Source organism: Triturus cristatus, chromosome 6, assembly GCF_964204655.1.
Source record: "Triturus cristatus chromosome 6, aTriCri1.1, whole genome shotgun sequence".
Taxonomy (NCBI): domain Eukaryota; kingdom Metazoa; phylum Chordata; class Amphibia; order Caudata; family Salamandridae; genus Triturus; species Triturus cristatus.
Genome location: NC_140589.1, coordinates 1,477,430,715 through 1,477,458,139, shown reverse-complemented (window position 1 = coordinate 1,477,458,139; position 27,425 = coordinate 1,477,430,715). Strand labels below are relative to the sequence as shown.

The window sequence follows — 27,425 nt, the reverse complement described above, 5'->3', positions numbered from 1 at the left end:
TTCAATTTAATAAACACATGAACGAGTTTAGATGTCCAGAACACGTTCAACATGGTAATGCAGAGATTCATGGCCAGGGGCATTAAGGGATACAAATTGGGAGATATGTTTCTGAAATGCATTGTACCCCCATACAGTTGAGACAACCACCCTCGCATTGCCTAACCCAAGGGCAGTGGTAGTGGGTAACTTCTTCTCCCCATCCTGCCTAAGAGTGGTGGAGGGGTGGGGGAGGGAGGTAGTAATAATCCTTGCCTAAGGGCCCTGGCGGTATCAATTTTACAATTATGAAGCTAGTGCTGGGAGTCAGGGGCGTGGGGGCAAAGGCTTTATGGGGAGGTTAGCATTAATTCTTTGCTAAGGGGAGGTGTGAATTTTATAATTATGAATTTAGCGCTGAGCTTCAGGGGCTGAGCCCTGCATTCAGCCCCCAGCTGTACTAGTGCTTGCGATTATGGCATTTTTACCTAAGTAGCAGTTTAAAAACATGAGATTTTCGCCGAATTTGCTATTATTTAAATACCTGTAAAGATGTACCCAAATATAGCAAACTTCTGTGATATTCAGTACAATGTCATGAATACTTGATAGGTGAAGCAGTAGCCATTTTCCCCGACTTTGACATGCTTGCAAACCTTACTGATTTTGGAGGTAGTCTACTGCATTTTCTGCAGAATTACATAAGTCACCCTCCTGTTTTTTCGGTGACTGGAACTGAACCTGTTAAAAGATTAAATTCAGCTGGCTGAACAGGAACAACATTACTAACAAGTCTCCGGAAGCTGCATAGCACCGTGAAATGGACGAGACTTACTTACATCACTGTACTGCAAGGCATGTTTGCCGGTGAAGATGCTGGTTACTGAAATTAACGCAGACAACAGTGCTCAGTTGTCTATCATTATCCACTGTTATTTTCTCTGATTTGGGTACAATATCTGGGAGATTTTCCAGTGAATACTCATCATTGGCCCTAAAGTAACCTGGCACAAGGAGTGGCATCATTATGCTGATTAATAGTTTTGAAACGTTAAAAACCTATTTCTTAATGGATAGAGAATGTTATGTTAAATAAGTTTATAAAGCGCAAACAATTGCCCGGATGCGTCAAGGCGCTACTGAGTATTGGAGCGTGCAAGCTAGGTTAATAGGTGAAAAGCCATGTCTTTAATGACTTGCAAAAGGAAAGCAAGTTTGTCTGAGATTTAATATGCAGTGGCTGGGAGTTCCAAAGTTTTTAAGGCCCTGTAACAGATCTTCCACTGCCCCAAGAGGCGCGCCTGAACCTAGGGATCATAATGCTTTTGCCGCACTTCAACGGAGGGGCCTCTTTGGCAGATACCATTTGAGCTGATCCTTGAGATAATTTTGGGCCAAGATCGTGCAGAGCCCTAAAAGTGATGCATAGGGCTTTGAAATTGACTATTTGTTTGACTGGAAGCAAGTGAAGCACCAGTAGAGCTGGTTTAGCAGATTGGAATTTGTGGATTCCTGACAAAAGCCTAGGGGCAGCATTCTGAACGTGGCATTGGCCTGGTCAACAAAGGCAAGTATCTTGTCCATAAGGACGCCAAGATTTCTGACCTTTTTAACAGGAGATGGTAGTGGCCCTAGATTTTGTGGCCAGCAGGAGGGTGTCCAAAGGGTGGTGTCCTTGCCAAAAGGAGGACCTCTGTCTTGCTGGAACTCAGTTTAAGAAACTTTTTGTCCATCCAGTCCTCTACGGCCAACATGCAGTCAAGGAGTCTAAGTTCAGTGTTATCAGAGGAATCAGGGAAGGACCCCACGATCTGGGTATCATCGGCATATGATACCAGGGAGAAACCAAACGATCTGATCAGATGCGCAAGAGGCGTCACGTACATGTTAAATAGTGTTGGGCTCAATGAGGAACCCTGCGGCACTCCGCAGGGCAATGAGAAGGAGTTGGATTCAAACTCTTTTAAAGACACTGTCTGTTCACGTTCGCATAAAAAAAGATCTTAAAAGAGAGAGCAACACCTCTGATTGTGATATGAGCCAAGCGGTCAATCAGGAGAGCATGATTGACGGTGTTGAATGCCGCAGAAAGATGTAGCAATATAAGCGCAGCACGTCCTCCATTATCCAGAATACATCGGATCTCCTCTGTGGCCGTTATCAGTGTGGTTTTAGTGCTATGACAGCACCCGAATCTAAACTGGGTGTGACCTAAGAGATCCTGCTGTTGAATAAAACTAGCCAGTTGGATAGTTAGGCAAGTAGGCTTTGATTACAATCTAGGAGGACTTGCCAAAGCGTGCCAAGTGTCTATTTCATACCTTAGATAAATGGGTGATAGTGGATTTTTCACCGAAGCCTCCTAAATGTAAGGATACCATATGTGCATACAGGTTTGCAGAGGGTGTTCTGGTCTACACGGTTCCCAAAAATGTAATAGCACATTCTCACAGATTATACTTGATTGTACACCTCTCGTGTGGCAATAGAAAATTTATCTCAGCATGATAACTAAACACAGAAATTTGTCTGAGCACATTTTATGCGTCCATACTCCAGGCAATGAACAAACATGAAGAGGAAGAAAGCCTACAGCAGCTGACCAATAAGAAGCAAGCAAATGAGTGCCAACCAATGGTAAGTAATGGGGGCCTTTAAACCCACTGATAGAGAACGAAAGGTCTCGAAGATACAGCGCATGCTGTGTCTAGGTAAAACCGAAAAATCATCCAAGAAATTAAATGTTTTAACTGGTTCACGGTCACCAGCTGTTGTTTTCTGAAACACAAGGACTATGGCCCAAATGTGCTAACACATTTTCCTATAGACACAGAATGGACATCATCTTTAGTTACATCAGGCCTTGTATTCTTTCACTCATTCCTAAAAGTTCAGGTAGCTACAAACTGGCAATTCTTTTCACTCACACATGCATGCCAACATTTTAGAACAGGAACGAGAGAGATTTGGAGAAACAAAAACTTGGGAATGTATTTTTTATTGAAGCAGAAGCAATGTTAGGTGGGATACAGGTAAAATAAAGCTATTTTTGGCTTAAAAAATATGGACTCTCCCTCTTGAATTGGGTCTGTTGGCATGTACGCTCACATTATCACAGCAGAAGTTTGATCTCATATATTTGATAAATTAGGTAAAACAAGTAACCAAACTTTGTAATAAAAATGCATGTATTCCATATTTCTCAGATGTGCTTAAGTCATGTTCACATACCTAAAACGAACACAAATCTTGATAAAAAATGTACAAAGTGTAATGCGGAAGCCCGTGCTTCGCTACATCCGTTTTGGAAAAGTCCATACCCTGGAACTGCTCTGATGGTCTAGGAAGCTAAGCCTACATTTCATTTACTTAACCCATACAGAACTTTCCCACTACATTGATAGAACTTATTGGCAGCGAATGTCAACCTTTGCAACTATCGAGTATAGAAAAACCAACCGTAAAATTATTGTGTCTGGGGTATCATTTATTGAAGAACACTGAGAAATTCCAAAAGGTTTTAAATATTCTTGCATAATTTTAAAACAGCCCCGATCTTCAAAGCAGAGGAATCAACGCATTACGAAAGATATTCCTTTAAAAAAAATATAATTATGCCATGTTGGAAAATGTAACAAAGGAACAGTATTTTTCAAAATAAATATGTAAAGAACGTGGATTTCTGTGTTGCCTTCATCTTAGAAGTATACAATGGACCAGCTGGACCCAGAAATATCTCCACAGAGGACGACTCTGGATTCTGAATGTGATGGTTCTGGGCATGGGTTGCTGACCCTTTCTGTAGTTACAGAACCTACGGTTGCAGTTCAATCCTGCTGCCCTTTGAGCTCATCAGCCTTGTGCTGAGGGTTTCTACTGAATTGAAACAGGTCTTCACTCCTTCATAAACGTGAGCTATTAGATGACTATGCTACTTATGCAGGCCTGACTCCGTGTTGCTGTTGCCTGATGACTGTTCTTCTGACAAAAAAAGTCCCCTTAGTCTTTGGAGTGCTTGAATCCTTTCAGACCTAGCACATTGGTGCACATTGCAAGAGATTATACATGTATGGTTTGCAACAGGCTATTTCATGAAAGGGTAGCGGAGGGCATTCTTATAACGCTGAGTGGTTTCTTCAATGAATTTTGAGTGGTGCATGCATAGCTAACGGGTAGGTCTGACATAAAGGGGCTGTGATATACAGCTTCATTTATAAAAACAAGTAAGTGCCAGAACCCAAAAATGGTCTAAGGAAGTAGGTGCCCATTGCGATCATCAGTTCCACTCATATTATTTCTAATGTAGGGCCGTGCATTACAGTGCAAGGTTCATTTCCATGACCTCCTCTACAACTACATCAAAAAGGTAAGAAAAATAGGTAACTACATTGATCCCATCAACAAGAACATTATCCACTACCTAAATTACCCTAAAATAATGCTAAATGCTATTGAACATACCTTATTTGATACAGTGACATCCTCCATATTCGTAATTGCAGTGTGTTGTCTCTGAAGTAGTGGCATCTCAATCTAAAAGAGTCGCGGCAGCGAGGCGCTCCTTTTCAAGCTTCCATGTCAGACCTATCACTATGCACATTACGGCATTGATCCGCGAGTAGGTTTGCACAGCTCTATATAAATAACAATACTTCATCACATTGTAATGTGTTTCAAATGAGCTGCGTTCTACATGCATGCATTGATTCTGAATTGTTATATATCGGATGTTGGTGGCTTGTCCAGTGCTGTTCCTTTGCGATCCAGTATTTATAAAGGAAACAAACCAGAAGTACCAGAATTCAGTGAAAAAAATACTGGATATGTTACTTGCTTGCCATAGGTCAACTTGCAAACTTGTTTGTTTTGTTTGAGGTTTCTAAATCTTGTCCCGCACATGTCGGGCCAGAAGATCTCCTACATTGTTGGATCGTTCAGTGGAAGGGACGCGCAACATATAGCACAGGCCTGGACCACGCTGTCTCAAGTGAGCCAACACAAGTTGAGCCAGTGGCCCTCTGTTCCTGAGAGTGTGGCAGCGCCTGGTAACGGGCTTGTGTGACACTAGTGGCATTGCCTCTTTGCAATAGTGGTGCCATTTTTGGAATACAAATATGTGCATGCCTCTCACACTAGGCAAAGCTGCAGCATCAGCAGCGGTTCATGTCATGAAAAATGTAAAACTGTCTGATCGCTGCAAAGCCAGTGCACTCAAGAATATGGTAAGCTCCATTAAGTACTAATGGTCTAAAATGAGTACAGATACTGAACTCTGGCATACTTCATATCAAAGTAAGCAGTGCCCTAAGGCGTGCTTTCTTTAGTCAGCTGACCCGAGTGGCAAGCACACACACACAAACAGGTCTAATTTCTAAAGGATAATGCCATCCAATAATTAACTTTGATGTCTTTCAAAGTTCATGAAAACTCACATTTGGAGAATAGAAAAACACAATCTTTAACCTTTCAGGAATACCTAATTGTTCCTCTTTTTTTAAGTTACTAATTTTGGGTACAATAATTTCGGTGACAGGTAAATATTAATGAGATGTTACATCTTGTATCATTCACTATTTGTTAATTCTATTAGTGCACCATTTTGAGTTCTTCGGTGATGGGGACATTAAACAAACACTTCTTAAGCCATCCAGTTAGCGACTTGTTCTCATGTAAACTTATCGCCCTGTTCTATGAAATGTATAGGGTCTCAACTCCTTCACACCGCACTCGCAAAGCAAATGAGTATAGCTTAGCAATAGTGGTTTTGATTTTAGACTTGCATATCTCTCCTAAGTGCAATATAATATTGGTCAGACAACTTTACACCCGTAGCTGACCATGTGGATGAATGCACTGTGATCTTTCGAAGTCTTGTAACTAAGTGTAATGTCAGATAGTGATCTAATTGTAAACCAGCTCTTGTTCTACAAAAGCAACAAGAGTAGAGACACTGCTCACCGAAAATAAAACCCCCACAGATAAGGCTATCGAGATAGCATGGAGAGTGGTGCAATGCTTCGGGGTACAATGTTCTAAAGAATGAGGATAATAAAATAACCTTACCTTCAATCTCAACACTAGTTCCAAAGAGAGAGACACTTTTATGAAGTTCAATGCAAAATATATTGGACTGTCAGAGGATTTCCTTGGTTAATTTCCTTTGGTAATTCACAAAGTGGGCTGAGGAGCAGCCTATGGAACCTCAAACCTAGGAAGCTTCCATTGAGCTTGAGCTAGACGTGTGGATGAGGTAGACAAACAAGGCAATCAGGGTATCTTAGAGGAGGTAGATATTTCTTACTGAATGGTTATTAGCTATTACTTTATCAGAAAACTGAATGTCCTGCTAAGATGATAGATACACATGCAAACACAGTTTCAGCCTGATTATGGTAACAAATTAGTTCTCTAACTAGGTGAAATTTAAGCAGGGTGTCATCAAGACAGTTGGGAGTGGACAACTTGATCAGGAACATGGCGCTTAAGTGGAAATACCTGGCCTAAATCAAATGCTCCAAGCTCCAATTCCAGTGCCTTCGACTTTAGGCTACTATGTGCTCTTGGGGACTACTTGATGTTTAGGAAGGCTGGTAAATCGATGAATAAATGCACACATTGTGTAAATCATGTCTTTGCTTTGTGCATTCCAATCAGCTCAACTTCAAAGTGATTTACCATAAATTAGAAAACATTAATTTTAATATACACTAAGTGAAGCATATTTTAAAAATATATACAACGTAAAAACGGGCTAGGGTCTCTTTTCTGAACCATTGAATTCAGTCATAAAAAGTAAAATTAGGATGTAATGGTCAAGGATCAGCTGCAGTATTGCACCCAGGATCTTCAAACCACCCACTCCCTGATCTCAGCATACTGCTCCCTGCTTCGATCAGTTCTTTGAAAGTATCTTGGTGGCTCTCAGTCAGCTTCCTCCTCGCTGCATGTGTCATCTGACGTATAGTTGTCGTCTTCATGTTCAGGATGCTTTCTTTCCAAGTGATCCTGAATTATTTCCTCATCAAAAGAGTCCTTCACATGTTCCCTTTCTGCTTGAAGACTGCAAAAGTAAAACAGATACAGGTTGAGAAGCAAAGAAAATTTAACAAGTGCTTAATGGATAATGATTAGTGCGTGAAATAAACAAAGGCATTCGTCATGAGCATCAGAAGTATCAAGAAATTAAGAGTTTCTAGAAACATTGCAAACATAGACATAACTTTTCAGAGTAATTGATGTGTTTTATGTTCCTTTCAATACACATGATTTAGTACAATACAATTCTAGTTAAAGAAAACGTTATTATAATTGTATTTTTCTATGTGGCACTCAGACCCAGGTGGGGCTTGGCTCCGGAAGAGTGAGGAGTGGTTTGCACTCCTAAGTGCCCTCTGGGGCTGGCCAAACCATCATGCGCACGTGGCATGTTCTCCATTGGGCTGTGTTGCAGAGCCCAGTCGAGAACACGCCCAGCCTCCCTAGCACTACCTGAGCATCCAAACAGGATGCTCAGACCAATCAGGACGCTGCTTCTGCAGCATCATGATTGGTTGGGAGAGCCCGGAAGCCTGAGTGCTTCTGGCGCTGTAGCAGACCTGAAGAGGACCGAGGAGAGGCTGTGGCAAAGGAAAAGGTACGTTTTTTTTCATTATTCTTTTTTTTAACCCATTTCCACCCCTCCAACACCACCTCCGTTCCAAGGCTGCCGCCCTGGAAGTGGGTGATGCATTGATGGATGGTATGCAAGAGTGTGAATGGGAAGAAGCAATTGTTAAGGATGTTGTGATGCAAAAAATCAAAGCTGGATCAAGGAAGGGTGGCCCACCAAGAGGAATGTAGAAGGAGACGTACAAGTATATTGGGGACTGAGAAACGAAATCTCATTGGAAAATGGAAGAGTTACGTGGTGGTACGGTGATGCCTGAAGGAGAAATTGCTTGATTTATGTCATAAAGGACATTTGGGGATAACAAAAACTAAAATTAGAGTCAAATATCTTTAATGGTGGCCAGGGCCTAGATTTGGCTATTGAAAAAAAGTTAAAGAGTGCATAGTGAGCAACAACTCAGAAAAGACACTTGGCATGGTCAAGCCACCTTTGTGCCCCATAAAAAGCACAGATAAGCCTTGGGAAGAAAAGGCTTAGTTATCATGGATCTAGTTCATGTTGGTGAGGAATCCAAGTATGTTATTGTTTTAATTGACCATTTTTCTAAGTGGCCTGTTTTTTGTAGATAGAATATTCTTATGGGAAGGGTTTCCCAAGGTGATCCTAACAGATAATGGACCCCAATTCATTTCTGATGTGTTCTTAAGAAGCAATGGCATTGTAAATAAAACCACATCCATATATTATACCGCACGCAACTGTGCTGTTAAAGCGCTTTAATAGAGTGCTTAAAAATACTCATCAACAAGAACCTGGGGTAGTAATGTATCAGAGGATGCACATCATAGCATTAATTAACATCAAGTTGGGTGTATAGTAATATTTGCCGGAAAAACAGTGATATCAGTAGCAAGTTGGATAAATGGTGCCACTCGGGATTATAAAGCACCCTACTACCTGAGTACTAGATTATACGTATCATGCAAAGCAATCCTCGTAATTAACAGATTTTGTACATAAGTCAATCCCGGCACTCTAAAGTCATATATTATTCTTATTGGTTATTAGCCAAAAAGAGAGAAGGATACAGTGACGATAAAAGTAACTGACTACGGAACAGAATAGGTCCTCACAAGAGTATATATCAGAAAGCAATTTAATACATAAGTTTCACAAAAAGGAAAAACACATTCATAAGTAAAAAAATCAGAACTCCCTAGTTATTTCATGACAGGGAGACTTCAATTTTCTGAATCTTGATACAGAAGGATGACAGCCGACACGTGTTTCGTCACGTTAGTGACTTCCTCAGGGCTGTAAGAAGAATGTCAAGATCTTAGTTTGCACAAAACACCAACAGTGTGTCGATATTGCACATTAGCAATCTAGTTCAATCCGTTATTATCAGTTCCATTGTGAAAAATAGGCAAAGTATAAGAATTTTTTGAGTGAAACGAATGGGAGAGAAAGGAAAGGAAAAAACGTGAGTTAGTTAAGGAAAGAGATAATATGAGAACGAAAAGAAGGTAGTGATGTGACCAGTAAGGTAATTGGGTTAGAAGATTGGATTGTCCCCACCACCACATCCGGTGTGAGGAAAGTAGAGCGTTGTGTCCCAAGGTAGAATATAGGCACTAACCTTTGTAAAGAGTCTTTGAACGCTTTAAATGTCAGGCATATAATTATGCTACTGTTAGCACGCAGTAATAAGTGTAGATAATTTCAAGAGAAGATTCCGACGTGCGATGTGGTTCTGTAGAAGTGTATAATAGAGAGCAGAGGTTTGAAAATAGACAATGAATAGACACATACTAGTTGAGTGTGACTATGGTCAGAATATAAGTTTAAATAATTAGAAACTGAGGAAATATAAATACCCAAGAATTTTTAGAATCTTGTGAAGGTTTGAAAAAGCAAGTAGCATAATTATATGCCTGACATTTAAAGCGTTCAAAGACTCTTTACAAAGGTTAGTGCCTATATTCTACCTTGGGACACAACGCTCTACTTTCCTCACACCGGATGTGGTGGTGGGGACAATCCAATCTTCTAACCCAATTACCTTACTGGTCACATCACTACCTTCTTTTCGTTCTCATATTATCTCTTTCCTTAACTAACTCACGTTTTTTCCTTTCCTTTCTCTCCCATTCGTTTCACTCAAAAAATTCTTATACTTTGCCTATTTTTCACAATGGAACTGAAAATAACGGATTGAACTAGATTGCTAATGTGCAATATCGACACACTGTTGGTGTTTTGTGCAAACTAAGATCTTGACATTCTTCTTACAGCCCTGAGGAAGTCACTAACGTGACGAAACACGTGTCGGCTGTCATCCTTCTGTATCAAGATTCAGAAAATTGAAGTCTCCCTGTCATGAAATAACTAGGGAGTTCTGATTTTTTTACTTATGAATGTGTTTTTCCTTTTTGTGAAACTTATGTATTAAATTGCTTTCTGATATATACTCTTGTGAGGACCTATTCTGTTCCGTAGTCAGTTACTTTTATCGTCACTGTATCCTTCTCTCTTTTTGGCTAATAACCAATAAGAATAATATATGACTTTAGAGTGCCGGGATTGACTTATGTACAAAATCTGCTTAAAAATACTATACAATTGGTCAAGGAAGCGAGGGTATCCTGAATTAGAAGACCTTGAAAAAGAGTGGTGGACTGTGTGGGCTTATAGGGTTATGCCATGTGGGTCCACTGATTTTAGTCCATTTGAAATCATGAGAGGCAGGATCCCATTCACGAAGGATAATGTTGGCTTGAAATCTGGATCAAGGATGATTAACCCCTTCCCTGCTCATGACGGAACCGTTCCGTCATGAGCCACGGTTGGCGTGTGCTCATGACGGAACGGTTCCGTCATGACACTCCCGTTGGCGGCCGCTCCGCCTACGCGGCGCTGTTTCCCCGCCTGTGCGGGGGGACAACGCAGATGGGCGGAGTCATGACGGAACCGTTCCGTCATGAGCACAGCTCAACTGTGGCTCATGACGGAGCGGCTCCGTCATGAGCACAGGCCCGCCGCGCTGCCCCCCTGCCCCCCCCCCCCCCCCAGCGCTGCAGCGGAATGTCCGCAGCAGCGAAGGGGTTAAATGGACTCCTTGAAAGGCAAAAAAACAGTTGTCTAAGGCTTGTAAAGACTACTATGATAAGAAAAACAACTGTGAAGAGGTGTACATTTTGGTAGGCGATTGGGTGAGAGTTAAAAGGCCAGGAGTGCTTAACAAAGGTAAGTAACAATTCTTACAACCCTTAAGGGTGGGTGGTCAAGGTGCTCTGTAAATCAGTCCATCTGAGTGATGGTAAGGTGTGGCATTTGAGTCGTATTTCCTTATAAAAAAGGTGAGAAAAAAGATGATGTGTTGGAGGATGGTAACAAACCGTGTAAATTGAAAAATACTAATTGGTTAATTGGGAAGGATGATGAGGTGAGCCAAGAGAATGGTGGAAGTAGTGTGGATCAAGTTGATTATAGGCACTGTCAGGAGGAGGTACAACCATCTACCTCATCTGGTGTGAATGATGTAAAGGGAAGTAGTGTGGAAAATGGTGGTAGTGTAGACTGTCAGAAGGTGACACTATCATCTACCCCATTTGAATGATGTAAAGTTGGGAAAGTTGAAAATAAGAATTACAAAACCAAAGAAACGCAAGGATTTTATATGTGATTAAGTATAAATTTTGTTTTGTAATATGATAGTGAATTTTACCTACTATTAGTATGTTTATCTCGCGTTTTGTATTAAAAAAAAATTTTCTAAAGGGGCTGGGTGGAGTTGTGTTGTGATGTAATGTTTTTAACTTGTAGGCATTAGTATTATGTCCATGTAGTGACTCCATAACCACTGGATGCATTCTATGGCATGCGCACTATGTTGGAATGCAGATTCTTGACATTGGGAGGAAAGATAAGAAGCTTGTTCAAGAAGCTCCTCCATAACGTGTAAGGGCCTTAATTAATAAAGAAGCCAACTCAATTATATGTACTCATCGTTATTCACTACAGCTATCACCTGAGGAAATTAGGTTTACAGAGCGTAACCCCAAAACCAATCCCAGAATGCTAGTTTCCAGTCCAGGGAGAACCGGGCCTGGCAGTTTAGCTGGCCTGTTCCCAAAGAGAGCAGGGTCAAGACTGAATTGTATATGGTTGGGCTCAAATTGGAATGGCATGGTGAGCAAAAAAACATGGAATTAGGCCCAGATCTCTGTACTGGGGGAGAATATTTGACATTGTTCAGCATTCCGTCCATCAATTGTTCCTTTTGCATTTGACACTCCAAGTAGGACGTGTAGGCCCAGACATGGGGGCCCGTGCTCACCATGCCACTGGAGTCAAGCCAGCCTGGCTGATGAGGGGCGATACCCTGAAACCAGTCCCAGTATGCCTGTTTCAAGTCCAGGGAGGACCCGGCATGGCAGTTTGGACTGCACTGTTCCCATGGGGAGCCGAGTCAAGACTGATTTGCATATGGCTGGGTACAAACTAGAATGGCCAGGTGAGCAAAAACAAAACATGGATGTAGGCCCAGATTTCTCTACTGGGAGTGAATGTTTGACACTATTCAGCATTCCGTCCATAAATTGTTCTTTTTGCATTTGTTACCCTAAGTGTGACGGGTATGCCCAGATGTGGGTCCCATGCTCACATGCCACTGGAATCAAGCTAGCTTGGCTGATGAGGGGTGATACTCGAAACTGGTCCCAGGTTCTTGTCTCCAGTCCAGGGAGAACCTGGCCTGGTACTTCGGGCTGGACTGACTGATGAGCATGGTCAACCAGGGAAAGGATACTGTGTTAGAATAATGCCTTTAAATAGAGTTGAGCGACCTTTACATACACATAAACGGAGATACCTGTAATTTCACAAATCAAACTCACTGGCTCAAGGTATAAATGCAAATGTTTGGGGGCCAAGATGGAGCCTTGTTTACCCCTCAAGTTATTGCAGAGGGATCAGAGAAGCTGCATCCATACTTCACTTATTGTGTGTGGTTAGCAAGAAAAGAGGAAACTAGCTCAGTACAGAGACCAATCGCCCAGGGTCAGTCGTGTTGAAAGCCTCCGTGAAAACATGAAGAACTTATGATGCAAGAGACTCCACTGTCGAGAATCCACTGGATATCATCAATAATGAAGCCAGAGTGGAATCCACAATGATGGTTTGTGAGAAGCTGTACAGAGTCATTGTAATGGTTTGTCAATGTAATGATTTTCAATGTGATGGCGTGCACCCCACAAGAGCTATGGAAGTTAATCAACACTTACTCTTGAAAATATTTAGTCTACAAGTAAATTCATACATATGGAGCAGCGCAGCTAAATGATAGACTGTAAAGTCTAACTGTTTAAGTTAAGACCACACATGAGAGCAGATGTAGGAATGAAAACTAATTAGAGAGAAAATACTAAATATTTAAAACCAAAAGTTAATACTAACTCGAAGTCTTGCATTATCAATTATTAAAAATAGTCAAATTAATTATTCAAAACCTATTTTTGTAGAAGGGAAGCAAATCTGTTTAAATTATTATTATTATTGATCATGCTTGTCATGAAGAAAATGCAATCCAATTATAATATGTTCTGTAAAATCTATGTTTCACTGTCAAACGATCATGGTGATTTAACTTCACATGACTTTTAAGTGACATGATCAGCTGCAAAATAACAACCTTACTTAAACCCACACCAATGTGAAAATAACAAATTTTCTCAGACCATAGGAGTTGATGAATGGTTTATACATTTAATTTATTGTCAGTTAACCTGCCATTGCTTTAACATGAAGCATACAAACTATCCCTCAATCAGTGCCTCTGGCTTAAAGCGTCTCTATTTTGGCCAAATATTAACCTCTGATGCATGACGGCAAAGTTGAAACAAACACTGGCAAAGCCTAAAGTCTGGACTTACTGAGGTTGTGCAATGGGTATTTATTTTGTTAATGCAATTCTATGTCACAAAAAGTAAAGGAAAAAACGCCACCACCTACACATAGCTGCCATATGCCTTTCAGTTGTGCCATGTATTTTATTATCATTATATCTTGTGAAGGAGACAAGATTAATTTACGACATAACCAAATACAAATATTGTAGTCTGCTATGTCGCACTTTGTAACAGCAACTATAAATAAACAAATGGCGGAAAATACAATAGGTCATGCTAGTAAGACATAATTACTTTGCCAAAGTTTTTTTTCTATCATGATGTACAGTATTGCGTCTGCTGTGTAACATGGGTTAAAAAAAACAATGAAATGGCCAATGCATCATTTTTAAGGCAAAGGCATGCGTTCAACACACATGCGTGTGCCTACAAAAGGACACAGGTTTTTTTTTTTAAGTTATCAATCCGATATGGATCGGTAAATGATTAATTATGCAAAACCGCTTTTAAAACATTAAGTAAAGATTTATTTTTTAAACAAAATTTAAATGGATGCGCTAGGGTGAAGGGGGAAGCAACAGGGCAGGTGGGGTAGAAGTAACATGAGGGAGAGAACACGTGAAAGGGGGGAAAAAAGCCTACAAGGAAGACAGCTAGAAAACACATGCACTCTTATAGAATGCTTAAACAAAAGGACAAATGTAGTTCCCTGAAAGGGAACAGAGGAAGCATGAAAGGCAGCCAATCAAAGCCATGGTAAATAGGCTATTGTCCATGGGAGAGACAAACACAAGATGGACAGGCTAAAACAAGAAAAGCCATCCAACAGAAAGAAAGCAAATACGAGGGGCAGAAAAGCCAACCAATGGTAAGCTATGGGTGGACTGCAAGCCCATGTATGTTCTTGGTAAGTCCACAATATGACTTTCGCAAGCAGACAGATTGCGCTGTCTTGTAGGGGCGACCTAAAAAGGAAATGGGAAAATAAATCACTATCTTACTGGGCATCTGAAGTGCAGGCAAAATAATTAACCATTATTTAAAAGATAGTATGAAAATATAAATCATGTAAAAAAGCCCACTGCGAACCACCTTGGTCACAGAAGAGAAAGGAACTATTTTTAGGCGGATGTGAACATAGTGCACAGGCTTTGTCCAGTCACTAACAGTGAAGGGAGTCAATGGCTAAAGTGAGCTGACCCAATGCCACATGCTGTAAGCTGTGGTGGGTAAAAGCAAAATGTTAATGACAATTTAACAGACCAGTGGATGAAGCCCGCTGACCAAAAACCCTTCTAGGTATGAATGATTTATTTTAGAAAAACAAAAGTTGTTGAAAGTAGACAAGACTCAGGCTCCTGGAGAGAAGTCTTTATTGAACGTCTCCACTTCTAAACAACAGCAGGCTGTACTCAGCTGAGCATCGCCAACATTCCAAGGCAAGTTCACAGGCAACTTTCGGAATGTTCTAAAGGGAAAAGGGGGGACAGGGAGCATACTACTATAATAAAACAGTATGACAACAGTTAATGACAATTTAACAGGCCAGTGGATGAAAAAACGTTGTATATTTGTATGATTTATTTTAGAAAAACAACAGTCTCAGAGACAGCTAAAGTTGGCTCGAAGGCTAGACCTAAAAATGAGTACTGCACTTTTGTGAATAAGAATAGAAATAAAAGCTAAAGTAGACCTTACTTTCTCAAGTCTCCAGTGGTGTTTTCAGGTTCCTCGTCACTGAAATGCACGTGAGAGGGAGAGGTTTGTCCTTTCTTTAAAAATAGGTCTTCTTTCAAGCCTGCCTCCTTCAGAACATCCGAAAAATGTTTTTCTGCAGACAGTCGGGCATTGCTCTGGTGATATGGAGAACAATTAGAACTATGTTATTCGTTAGCCATAGTAAACATTCAGCGCAAATGTGAAATCAAGCAGAGTTTCGAACATTTTGCATTTCTGTACATTTCTGATAACTGTCAGATGCATAGACAAGAAATATACATGAACGTAAAATGGCACAGAAGAAATCATTTGTCAATAAGCGTCAGTGTTTCTGTTGCAATTCAGTAAATTGTCAATGCATGTACGTGGTATTTGTATAGCGCAAACCTAGCTGAAAGGCAGCGGAGCACCGTAAAGGGTCAAAGGTAAAGGCTCAGTCAAGTGTGATTAGAAGAGTAGCTGGGTTCTGAGAGTGGAAGTGGGCTGTTAATTGCGTTGTGATGATGTGATCTCTAGAGGTGTGGTAATAATGCCATCCGCTCTTCTGAAGAGTCCGCCAGTTCACTTGCAACTAATAAAGCCAAGCGATACTGTTGTAATCAATGTTCAGAGGCTGTAGTGTCGATTATGACAAGGTTTGTTAGATCTTAGTTTCTAGTCGATAGCTAAGCTCCAGCAGGCGCAGCACCCTGCTGCTAAGCCCATATCTACAACTGACACTACAATCCCACAAACACTCTCTACATTCTAGATGACCTCACACACTGGCTCAGCATCAGGGACCTGGAACACTGGGGAGGAAGTATTAAGATACAACAGTTACCTCCTCGATCTAACATGAGACGATGAAAGCTGCTCCATAACAGACAATTGTTTTTCAGGCAGAAACACTGCCATTTATGAAACATGGATTTTACCAGAGTTTCAATTCTTAATGTTAGACAGTCCACTGATATGAATGATCTAATTTCTATTGGGTTAAAATGGGATGCAATTTTACGTGCTTCTGTTGCATGAATTTTAACATTTTTAATCTCAGGCGTGGATCCAAAGTCAGAGGCGCAATTTAATGGCCAGGCATTAAAATGGAGCTCAGGGTCACAACTAGCCAGCATACTTGTTTAACGTTGTTTTACTTAAACTTCAAAAACTAGAATTCAATAAACTTGAATGAGTTCCCAAAAAAGTGGTCAGATGAGTAAATGTAAAAAATGTCGACTGACTCCTTATATCTGTAATATTGTTGAAAATAATGAAAACAAACTACAAATGAAGTAGCAGAACCACTCTCAGCTAAAGCATTGGTTGGAGTTACTTTACTAAATCCGTTTTTAGAGGAGGAAATATAGCGCACAACATCAATGGGAAGAGGACAGTTGCATGCCCATGGTTGAGGAGGTGAGTGCAGGAATAGGGTTAAGCTGAAACATGCAGAAAGGCAGCGGGAGAAGGAGTTCAGGATGAAAGTGACCAGACTAGGATCCCACATCTGTAACTTGGCAGGAGGAGCTTGTTTGGGCAGGAAGATGACCTCTATCATTTGGCGAGCATGCAACTCGATCCTGAACGACGCACAAAAGTACGTCTCTAGCGCTTTGACCTTTTTGGTCATTAGTGTACACGACAATCATGTATGTACACCAAGGAGCACAGTAGGTAAATATTGGCAGACTGCAGCAAGGCTCAGTGGTTGTGGCAGTGCACTAAGAGTACCCTCCATACATGGGCAAGGCTACCATCAGGATTGCTCTGGTGGTAACATTTTGATTTATAGTGGCAGGATAGATCTTTCCCTGTTGCATTAAATGGCCTTCTCTGTGTAAAGTGTCTTATGGTTTTCTTCAACCAGGTTCTTTGCTGTATCCAGTGCTTATGGATACTGCTTTTGTATTGCACTGCATGTGCATAGCAGGATGAAGCAGAAGTTTCTATCACGGATGACTGTGGGCACTGTGGGATCCATCTTGGATTTCTACTGTAAGTATGGTGAACAAACCAGAGGTTACAGGTAGCCACTTGAAGAGCGATGTTTATTGTTGACACTTCTGACGCTTGTGGGAGCCCTCTGACTATAGGATGTGGGATGACTGATGACAGTGATCTACTTTTAAGCTTTCTACTGCAGGGGTTGTCATATGTCAGCCCCATCAGGTTGATAGGCAGTGTGAGAGTAAAGGCGAAAGTAGTTGCTTTAGAAGTGCAGTTTGCCTTTGACCATCACCTGCCCTTTTGTTTCCCTCAAGGTGCTACTCCCAGAAGACTGACAAGTGTGAAGGTTTCTCTACCCTTTGTGCATGTGCTTTGTGTTTCTTTGGGTAGGACCCCCTGGCTTTTGAAGACAAAGTCTGTAGCTTGCTTGCATGGAACTGGATACGCAAACCACCTTGAACCAGCCGCAAAACATTGCCAGAGAACACGCAAACTCTATCTATGAACATTGAAAAAAGGGGACTAAACCCTCAAGGCAGTGCTCCTTAACTTCTCACTGGCTGATGCAAAGATAGGTCACTAACAACCAGCTACCCAGTCAGGTGAAGAAGCATCACCAGAGAAGTCTGCAGCTTTCTGCTGGAGGAGCTGATGATCTTCCATGGATGTGGAGCCTGCATTGTTGCTAAGAGAGAAGTGCTGGAGATGCCCCTGCAGGGAGCGCCCACCCAGAAGAGAGGCAAGTAGTAGTTTCTTCGTGGAGGTGCTGCCCAAGGAAAGAATGACCAAGAAATTCCGGGAGACATCTATGGATGCTGTGCGAGACAGTGGCGAGCCCTTGGGCCCCTTTCCTTTTTGTGCACGTCCCCATCTGTTCCCAACTGCATCTCAAGGTAAACCCGGCTGCCAGAGGACCTTCTTGTAACAGGACAGCATGGCATGAAGGGAAATGTAATAAACTGAATGCGACTGTAATTCATGGTTCCCATTTGGCTAGAGTGAGCAAGGCGCTGTTACGATGTGCTTCGTGACCTTTGCCCCGTCTGGGATTATTGTGATCCAGGCATTATGAAACAGAGTGCAGTGACATCCATAGTACCCCCATTGGACTCCGAGTCTATCCCTACACCACTCTGTGAACAAAAGTATGTCAAGCAGTAGTGGCACTGAAGGAAAAAGAGATCATGGATACTACAAAATATTAAAAATGTAGAGAACAAGGAACACGTCCTTTCTACATAAATATAGGAGGGAAAGCAGAAAGATGCAAAATCATGCAATGGAAATTCACAGTGAGGCATGAAATACATCAGACGTGGCCAGCAGTATAGGTTGGTCATAAGCAGGTCTTAATATATTATAAATCTACAAACACTACAAATGCGCCGCTGTAAGAGAACCGGACTAGAGCAACAATCAACACTTCAACTGGGGTATTGCTTGCAAACAAGAGGTGGTTTGTTCTTGGCAGGGAGGATTTTAACTTCTTCAATCTACCTCTTTGACATAAAATATTTGAGCTTGTGTTTGAACATGCTGACAATAGATTTTTCGAGGGACAGTGTTAAATTTGGCAACCCCAGAGAAGGCCTGTTTTAAGGTCTTGTGTTTTAGACTTTTAGGAACTTTTATTGGAAACCTTTTTAGCTATACCTTCAGATCCCTTGAGCTTTTGCAACAGATATTTTTGTGTGTTATCGTGGATTGTCTTGTATGTGATGTACGCTAGTCTCTAGCAGCATCTCGCTTCGAGCAGGAGCCAGAGGTCATTATCGATTACTGGGAAGATGTGGTCCTTGTGGCTGGTGTCGGTCACCAGGCATGCAGCTGCATGTATTACTGCGCTTTTGGGATGCAAGCCAGGGTTTATAAAGGTCAATCAGGAGGGAATATAGTTAATATTCTTAAGAACCAGGGCTTTTAAAACCTTGTTTTAGATAATGGTTTTCATTTTCCTATTTTCTTCAGGGGAAGTTGGACACCTTTGACAATGTTTAATGTGTTCGTCCAGGTGGGGCTTGTACCGAGGAGGAATCCCATGGACTTGTCCTTATTGACTCGAGTCGGTAAAGGCAGCAGGAAGTAAAATACCACATGCACAATAATAATGGTCAAGCACACTTGTTTCAGCATCCAAGCTCAACTCAGCAGAAGACCATTTTCCTACATTAACTGTTTTATTTGTAGCCCTTAGCTCATTATTTATGTTTTTAAATCCTATTTTTTTTTTATATATAATTTTTTTATTGGATTTACATATGATTGCAGTTGCTTAGCAACTGTCTCCCAATTAAGGGCTGTTGTCGATCTCAATTCACCAGTCTGCAATTCAATATATTTGCCACCTCTGTTGAAAACAACAGGTGGCTCAGGCTAACCAGCTCACACGTTAGCTTGTTAGCCTCGGCCACCTGTTTAAATAGATTGAATTACAATAGCAATATGCATGAATCACAGGCTTGCACAAAAGAGAGACCTCTCACCAGGGTATTGTATGCAGCTTGGGACCAGCCCTTGCCTAAATGCCATGACAAGAATAAAGCCTGCTCCTGTATTCATGGGGCCTTATGAAGGTGTTCAACAACTTCAATGTTCAAGTGCTCGTATGACCCAACTGTGTCGCTAGACTCGTTTTCGTTTCCTCTGGTTGCTGTGGTCGGCTGATGTGGTTTACATGGACTAACACCACAAGACGGCTGTAGTACAGGTTTGGCCGCGGGAAACGCATCGGTGCAACTTAAATTGGCAACTTACACATCTTCACTTGTAAACACACAGGTCCACTCCTCTTAGCTAGAGGATTGTGCGATGTAACTTGAAAAAATGAGTTCAGTTGCCTGATCCTTGCTTCCGGTTTGTGGCTGTACTTTCTCAGGGGCTTGTGCTCTCCTCAGTCACAAAAAACAAACATTGAACAATTTAGCACAGCTTGATAATTAATTGTGTGTGCTGTGTGCGTGCCTCAATAGCGAGGCCAAGGAACACTGATCTAGTGGGTTGCTTTCTTCATCGCTCTTGTGAGGGAATGCTTGAAGTCCTCAGTCATCAATCTAAAGAGGACAAGCATTGGCAAAGCCAATAGGTCTGGTGCTGGTTGCCCGACTTTTGGCTTCTTCAGTTTTTATTTTTTTCCTGTTTTTTTGCCAAATTATTGTTGGGGAAGAAGCCAGGCCCCCCATTAATCTAAAACGCCATCAAAAACAGTGCCTAAAAGCAAAATTATTTTTGGAATCCCAAAATGTACACATTGCTATAGTAGACACTGGTGCTGAAGGGAATTACTTTGTGTGTGTGTCTATGTGCGTCTTGTGAAAGATTGGAATCCTGTAACTTACCTGTAACTTATCCAGTGGTTGAAGTGTGCCAACTCACTGCCCCATGCTGTATAGCGTAGTGAGCATTAGCGAGTGAATAACACAATAACAGACCAATGGATGAAGAGGGGTGGGAGAAAGCTCCTATAAGTATATTACACATATAATTTTAGTAAAGTCAAAAAAGGTCTTGGCTAACGCCAGACCTAATAAGTCAAAAAGACAGAGAGGAAGACCTAATTACTGGTAATTCTACTTACAGTGTGTCATACCCTTTCTTATCGCTTGGATGTCAGAATATTAATAATGGAAATATCATCTGACATAAATATCGAAGACTTACTAGTGTTTGCAAAAGTTTTGCTGCACTGAGTTTGGATTTTTTATTACTAACTCAATGAGGGTGATATTTAATGGTGGTTCTTCTATGCAATGGATTGTGGGTTTCTGTCATGTTTAGTTAGCACTAAGATACGCCAGTGTGGGCGAATGTCCATGCTCAACAAACATAATAAACAAACATTTTTGTAAATGATATTTAGGACGCGCTATTTAAGTTAGACAATATTTAGGCCATGATATTCTGGTACCATACCTCACTGTCCGAGTGAGGGTGAGTTTTATCCCGGAAACAGGCAACCACACTAGTGCTTTAAGTGAACCAAAGCATTGTCAGCCCCCCCCCCCCCCCCTTATAATGAGGATCTAAATGCCAGGCATCGTTCAACACACACCCACAAGTCAGGCCCAACTGTGGCCCTCTTAGGTGTTCTGGTTCCAAAACATCACTTAAGTATGAATGAAGGTGTTCAATGAACCATTAGACCAGCGGCCACAGATGATTGTCAGGGTAAGCCCATAGTTTGGGCCATCAAATCACCCATCTGCAGGAGGGAAGGGTTAGCCTTGGGTAGAAAGACAAGTACCAGAAGGCCAAAACTAACAACTGCAGGGGTATCAAGGTCTTGGTGGCACATACGTTGCTGATAGACATGGAGGGTAAACAGCTCAAGCAATGGTACATCTGCCAAGATCAGGTGTGGGCAGGGTCTGATCCAATACCACATGTTGTACTGACTAGGATCGTGTTCCACTAGATCGAAGAAAACGGGTACCATAAAATCACAACGTTCTTGGGCTTGCAAGATACACCCACGCTTTGTCTGTGTTCCCAAAGGAATAGGGGCTTTGCTAACCTGCGTTCAACAAGAAAATTTCAGTATGTTTATGGATCCGTTGGCTGATAGACTGAGGTCCGCCTATATTATGTATGCTTATCGGTGCTAAGCCTACGATTTTATGGAGATAATACCCGTCTCTCAGTGTTGTAGAGATAGATCGATATGGGATGGGTGTGTACCTCGGAGGAGTCATTTCATAATAATCCACCAACCATATTTGGTGGGATGGATTCTTGCATTGGTTTCCTATTGTGGAACAGGAAGGGTTAAGGGACCTGATTTTGATGGCTTTCAATGCTCCAACACTTACAAATGGAGTGATGGTAAGAATGTTTCTCTGGTCATTGTGATTGCTCCTGGACAGTTGATGAAGAAACGCATTCCTAGACCTGGACTCTTCAGATTAATTTCACTTCTGACCCCACTTACTTTTAATACAAGAAAAGGAGCGGACATTCAGGAGATGTAATTGAATCGTGTCTCTCGACTGTTTTAAGAGGGAAGTAGGAGCTGCAGTTCTCATCCTAAGTCTCTCCAGCACCAAAACATGTTTGCAAGAGGCACTTGGCAGAGAACTCAAGTAGCTCATGCTCAACTGGTGTCTAGACTCTCTCCCATGGATGAAACATCCTGCTCTTTTCATTGGCCAGAAATTCTCATATGAGTAACAACATGTAAATCAGCTGGAAACATACTTTGGTTGCTTGAGAAACACACTTCATTGCGATCTGTAGGAAACCAACCCCCTGGCCTCAACTGGAATCAACCTGAAGGTTCAGGAGTTGGTGAACATCTGCTAGGCATGACTTCATACATAGGGAGGTATAGGAATACACTTGTAGTTCATAGCCATGATTTATTACCGGGGAAATTCAAGGAACCTCAGAAAATGTGACACTGGAATAGTGAAGCATTCTTTTCAGAGTCTTGACTGCTGTTAAGGAGTGGTTTTTGTTTCTCTCTCTCTCTCTCTCTGCCTCCCTCTCTTTGTTTTAAAGGGTAGTTAACGCAGAAGGGTTGGAACATGGGTGGACCTAAAAATATGTAGGGCCAAAGGTAAAGGTCTTTGCCAGGGGAAAAATCGAACAGAAAGCGCAGAGTAATGAACAGAAAGATGGCTTTGGGCTGCTTAGGAGAAGAATAGCGCCCCATACATATTTCTATTGGTCATCTTCAGGATACTCAGACTTAATTGTCTGAAGTCATTCATAGCATCTCCAGAAGCTTTAAGCATCTCTTACACTCTAAGGTAAATGTTGCTCGCAAGGGGAGTAGGATGATCTTCTTCAGTGAGTGGGGCGGTGGATCCATCATTAAGGTCCAACAACTAAAGGATCATAAAATCAATCGGGTGCCCGTTGGGTTTCTTAATAACTTTGTATCTTACATTTGTCTGTGTTATCTCGGGGCTCTCTTCGGAGCCTGCCTAGGAGCCTAGCATCCAGTCTTCATGTCCACTGCTTCTTTTAATCAACTGCTGCATTTCCACAACTGTAGTGTGTGCTAAATCTTCTCTACAGAGTCCTCTGAGCGGTATGATCTCCATCCACGATCCCACTCAGCTCCAAAAGGCTGGATTTCTTCCATCATTCACTTCCAAGGTTGTCGGTGTGTAGTGCCACGGCTGCTTCGGACAAAGCAGAGTGCCCTCCTTCACTACCTGTCCACCTTGTGAACCTGTCAAGTCCTGCTGCATCACATAAAGCTCGGTGATTACCTCAAACTTTCAAAGCAGAATTGTTCCTGCTTCAATTCTGCACAAAATTCCCCCATGTCTCAGTGCCTCCTAAACTCTGTTCATAATCCCCGATACCCTCATGCCTAGCATGTTCAACATTATTCTATAGTTGACTTCCTCATCATAGGTGCTACATTGTTTTGCAAATCACTAATTTAGTTTTGCCCTAAGGTCTCTTCCTCCCTCCCAGTATGGGCCCACGGCTCTCAATTTTGTCCCTCCAGACACTCCCTCTCTCAATCAGCTGGTCTCACCTTCTGGTCCTACAAAGTTAGAACCTCACAATGTTTCAATGGCTCAGAAGATAGAAGTCATATCTTTCACAATACTTTGGCTCAGGATGCAGCCCATACGCTACTGGACTTCATTACTCTGCTCTGCTGTGGAACACAAAGCAAAAGGAGTTGGTAGCCCTTCCCAATTATAGGATTTTTTTTAAGGAACAGCTAGTGGTGGTGGGGGATAAGGGAGGTGAGGTGCAAGTTGTGCCCTGTTTCCGCACACTTCCTCTACTCCTGAGCAGATAGAAAAAGGATCTGGGGAGCCATATACAACATATAACTGTAGATGGGTAGCTGTCAATAATGTGGAGTTTTCCATCTTGGGGTACAAAGTGACATCAACTCAAGCTTCGCGCTCATGTTATATATTTGATACCACCCTTTTGTTGAAAACAATGCCATTATTGACAGGTATGCATCCATAATCATATTACACCACCCCTTGTTTTGGCCAATTTGCATATTAATTTCCCATACTCTCCATCCTACTACATAGTGCTGACCAAAGCTAATCTTGGCAGATTTATTTTTGTTGAACTTCTTGCTGTCTGAGCTGACAACTATTTACAGTAATGGGAATATCAGAAAGTATCACAAGACATGCTTTTCCACAATGTCCAAACTAAGCTAACACTAACTAGACACCGATTTCTCTAGGAATCCTTGGAGGCACGGCACTTGCAATAAAAAAAATGAATTCAATGAGTATAGCAAGAATGAATTTTTTAAAACACCTGTGTAGCTCTTTCCAGCAGGAGCGGCCTCTGGTCTATTCGGGCTTCCATCTGTCCCAGCTCCTGAAAATACTCTCTCATTCTTTGCCTCTCGTGAGCTCTATCGCAAATATTAATCAGGATGAAAAGAGATATTTTTAGATAAATTAGTTACATGCAAGCATAATAAAATGTAAGTCAATTCATTGTGGAAGTTACATTTGTCAAATCAAAAAGAAACAGACCAGATATATAAAAAAATTCTATCAAGGGAAATGATAAGAATTGGCAGTTATAGAGCTAGGGTTTCAGACTTCTGTTGAAAAATTGAAGGTTTCAGAGAAAATGGTATTTATGATTAAGCCATAAATACCCACAGTAATGTTTTGCTTACAGATATCCCTACATTATTGTGGTCAGGCCACACATTTAGGGTGGATCCAGGTTGCGTTGCCATTGCATAATCTTTTTTGTGATAAGGTATCAAATACCAATCTCATGTGTGCTCAGAGCTGTAGTGATAGCAGGAGGATCTCATCTAGTCATAACAGGCTCAAATTAATTTTATTTTCTCATCATTGATTTTTCAAATTTTCAAACAAACAATGCAGTTGTCAGACCTGTGCCTGTCCAGGGGCTCTCAAGTTTCCACCAGAACTGCATACAATTGACTTGTTCTTTACACACATAAAACTCTCAAGGCACAACAAGTACTGAAAATAATAGTGTCTAATTTCCATTTTATTTCATTAATTACCATAAGTAGTTGATGTTGAAGACATTAGTACATGATATACCTACTTTTGCCAAGAGCATGTAAACAACAAGCTCTCCACCCCTTCGGAATAGAGCAACAATATGCACACCCTTAAGATTTCACTACATCAGGTCTACAATACAACCTGTCGTATATTTAGTCCCCCCCTATCAAAAAACTCAAAAATAAGTACTACTGACCAAAAATATCAAATAAAGTTCACCATGGGTGCTTTGTTGTTACTTATAAGCTTATCAAGCAAATGTATAAATTGGAAAAGCTAGATTTTGATATTGCTGAAGATCTCACAGGTACGTTCACAACACCAAAACCTTGCTCGAGTAATTTGTTCATACACCTGAAGGAGTAGGGAGTGGTAAAATATCTATATATATATATGTGGTGGCGCGTGCTGTGTGTCTTAATACTGCCCTCACTCACACAGTCGTGTGACATGCTTTATCATTGGGCTGCTTCAAAAGACCCCTGCGCAGCCAACGCCTTGGGTGGAGCAATAGGGTAGGGAAAGACAAAACACAACAAATAAACAATTGATGTCTAAAGTGACTGGGATCACCGAAAGTGAAAGTGCAGTGTAGATTAAAACTAGCTCGGAGGTGTGGCTGTGCCTATACTTTATTCCTGGACCCTCTGGCCAGGATTAAAAACGTGAGGGATGGTGGTGATTGGGAGATGTTATGTGCTCCTTACACCCAAATCGTCAACATGTTTCAGCCGTATGTTTGTGCCCCTCGTTCAGGGTCACGCCGGCCTTCTTCAGGACTCTACATCCCAGAGTATGCATGTATATTGCTCACCTCGTTTCCCGAGATGAGGAGGTGTCAGAACCACTTGTTCTGGCACTGAGGTATCCCCGAGAGAGTACTCTGTTGATGTACAAAATAGGAACATGGGGACAAGACAACAAAAGAACAACGGGGTCACTAAAAATCGGTTCCCCCTCATAGTTCTGTGTATTACAATGACATATTGAAACATCAATCCACCACAAAACTGGGTTGAATCCCCAGATTGCCCTCCTATATTTAGGAATCAAGCTATATTGCTCGCAACAAACAAATTCATTAATTGTCCTAGCCCAAGAGTAGGTGTAGATCGAAAATGTGTGTGCACCATAGTACGCATCTATTCATTCAAACATAAGGACACAAAGTGACTCATCACTTACCGAGTTTACCCCTAAACAATGTTAAAACTGGCAAGAGACAAGGAGAGACCCTCTATAGTCACACTCTGGAGGAGAAAGTTAAAAAGAAGAACAACAACATTGTCGTGGTTAATGGTATTCATATCATACTATATTGGGACCAAGCACAATAGTCGTATTCCCATATAGTTGTCAAAGGCGTAAGTATCACTCAGGGAATAGTTACAGCCGCAGTGATATATTCCGATCGGTAAGCGTAGCCATAGTGATTTGTGCTGGGTGTTAATGCACTAAAATAGAGAAAGAATGGGTCTCTGGCCAGTCGAAGGGAAATGTCCCCTTAATTCCCAAGCGCCAGTAACTGTCCCCGTCACGGCCCCTGTACCAAAGTGCCCCCGACTCCTTACTACATCGAGGTGGGTACTCCTTCTCTTGACCGCTCGTCGTCTCGCGTCGTGTAGATTTGCAGGAAAGCGGTGAGAGAGTCATGATATACTCTCAATGGATACCAGCTCGCCTGATGCATTTCCGATCACGTGGACGTCGTCATGACGCGCACGTAGCCTACGGCCCAGACGGAGGGCCCTGCGCGTCCTGTTGCCAGAGAGACCCATACTGGTCACGTATTGTGCTCAGAAAACCCTTCCAGTCCTTGTAGAAGACATGGAAATGTACGCATCTCGTATACTGGGGAATACTGATCGTGACAAAACCGCGCGGCGTAGTGGAGTTTTACGATCTGCTCACTTGGGGAAGCCAAAAAGGTCCACACCCGTATTCTAAATTAAAGACGGCGGTTTAAGCGCGTCTCATTATCAGCGAAGTGCTAAACCCTGCCCAGATAGCGCAATGGACCCTTGCTTCTTCTACACCATGGGAAACCTTACTAGTCCGTATACAAAACTCTCTGGGGCACATGCATCAACAATGCCATTTGCGATTCCTTATTAGCGAAAAATAAGGAATCGCTAATAAGGAATAGCAAAAGGCTATGCATGTAGGAATCGCTATTCAAATAGCGATTCCTTAACTTTCCTTAATTGCTACTAGCAAATTGCGAGTAGCAATTAAGGAATGCCATCCCAATCATTCCTATGGGCCTCCAGGCCCATAGGAATGAATTGGAGA

At 41.7% G+C, this 27,425-nt stretch overlaps 1 protein-coding gene across 5 annotated transcripts in view; it reads right to left on the bottom strand.

Annotated features, from left to right (window-relative positions):
- Positions 1-2,961: 2,961 nt before the first annotated feature.
- FAM161A (FAM161 centrosomal protein A) overlaps positions 2,962-27,425 on the bottom strand; it is a 103,360-nt gene continuing 78,896 nt past the window's right edge. For 4 of the 5 annotated variants that reach the window (XM_085612583.1, XM_085612581.1, XM_085612585.1 and 1 more), the window contains 3 exons: positions 24,394-24,493; positions 15,196-15,350; positions 2,962-7,039 (listed from right to left, as the gene is read on the bottom strand). In XM_085612583.1, the coding sequence (XP_085468709.1) occupies positions 6,901-7,039; positions 15,196-15,350; positions 24,394-24,493 (394 nt within the window). In that variant the 3' untranslated portion in view covers positions 2,962-6,900. Of the gene's footprint in view, positions 7,040-9,227; positions 9,342-15,195; positions 15,351-24,393; positions 24,494-27,425 lie in introns of those variants that run through there. The other variant, XM_085612582.1, reaches the window with a different exon arrangement.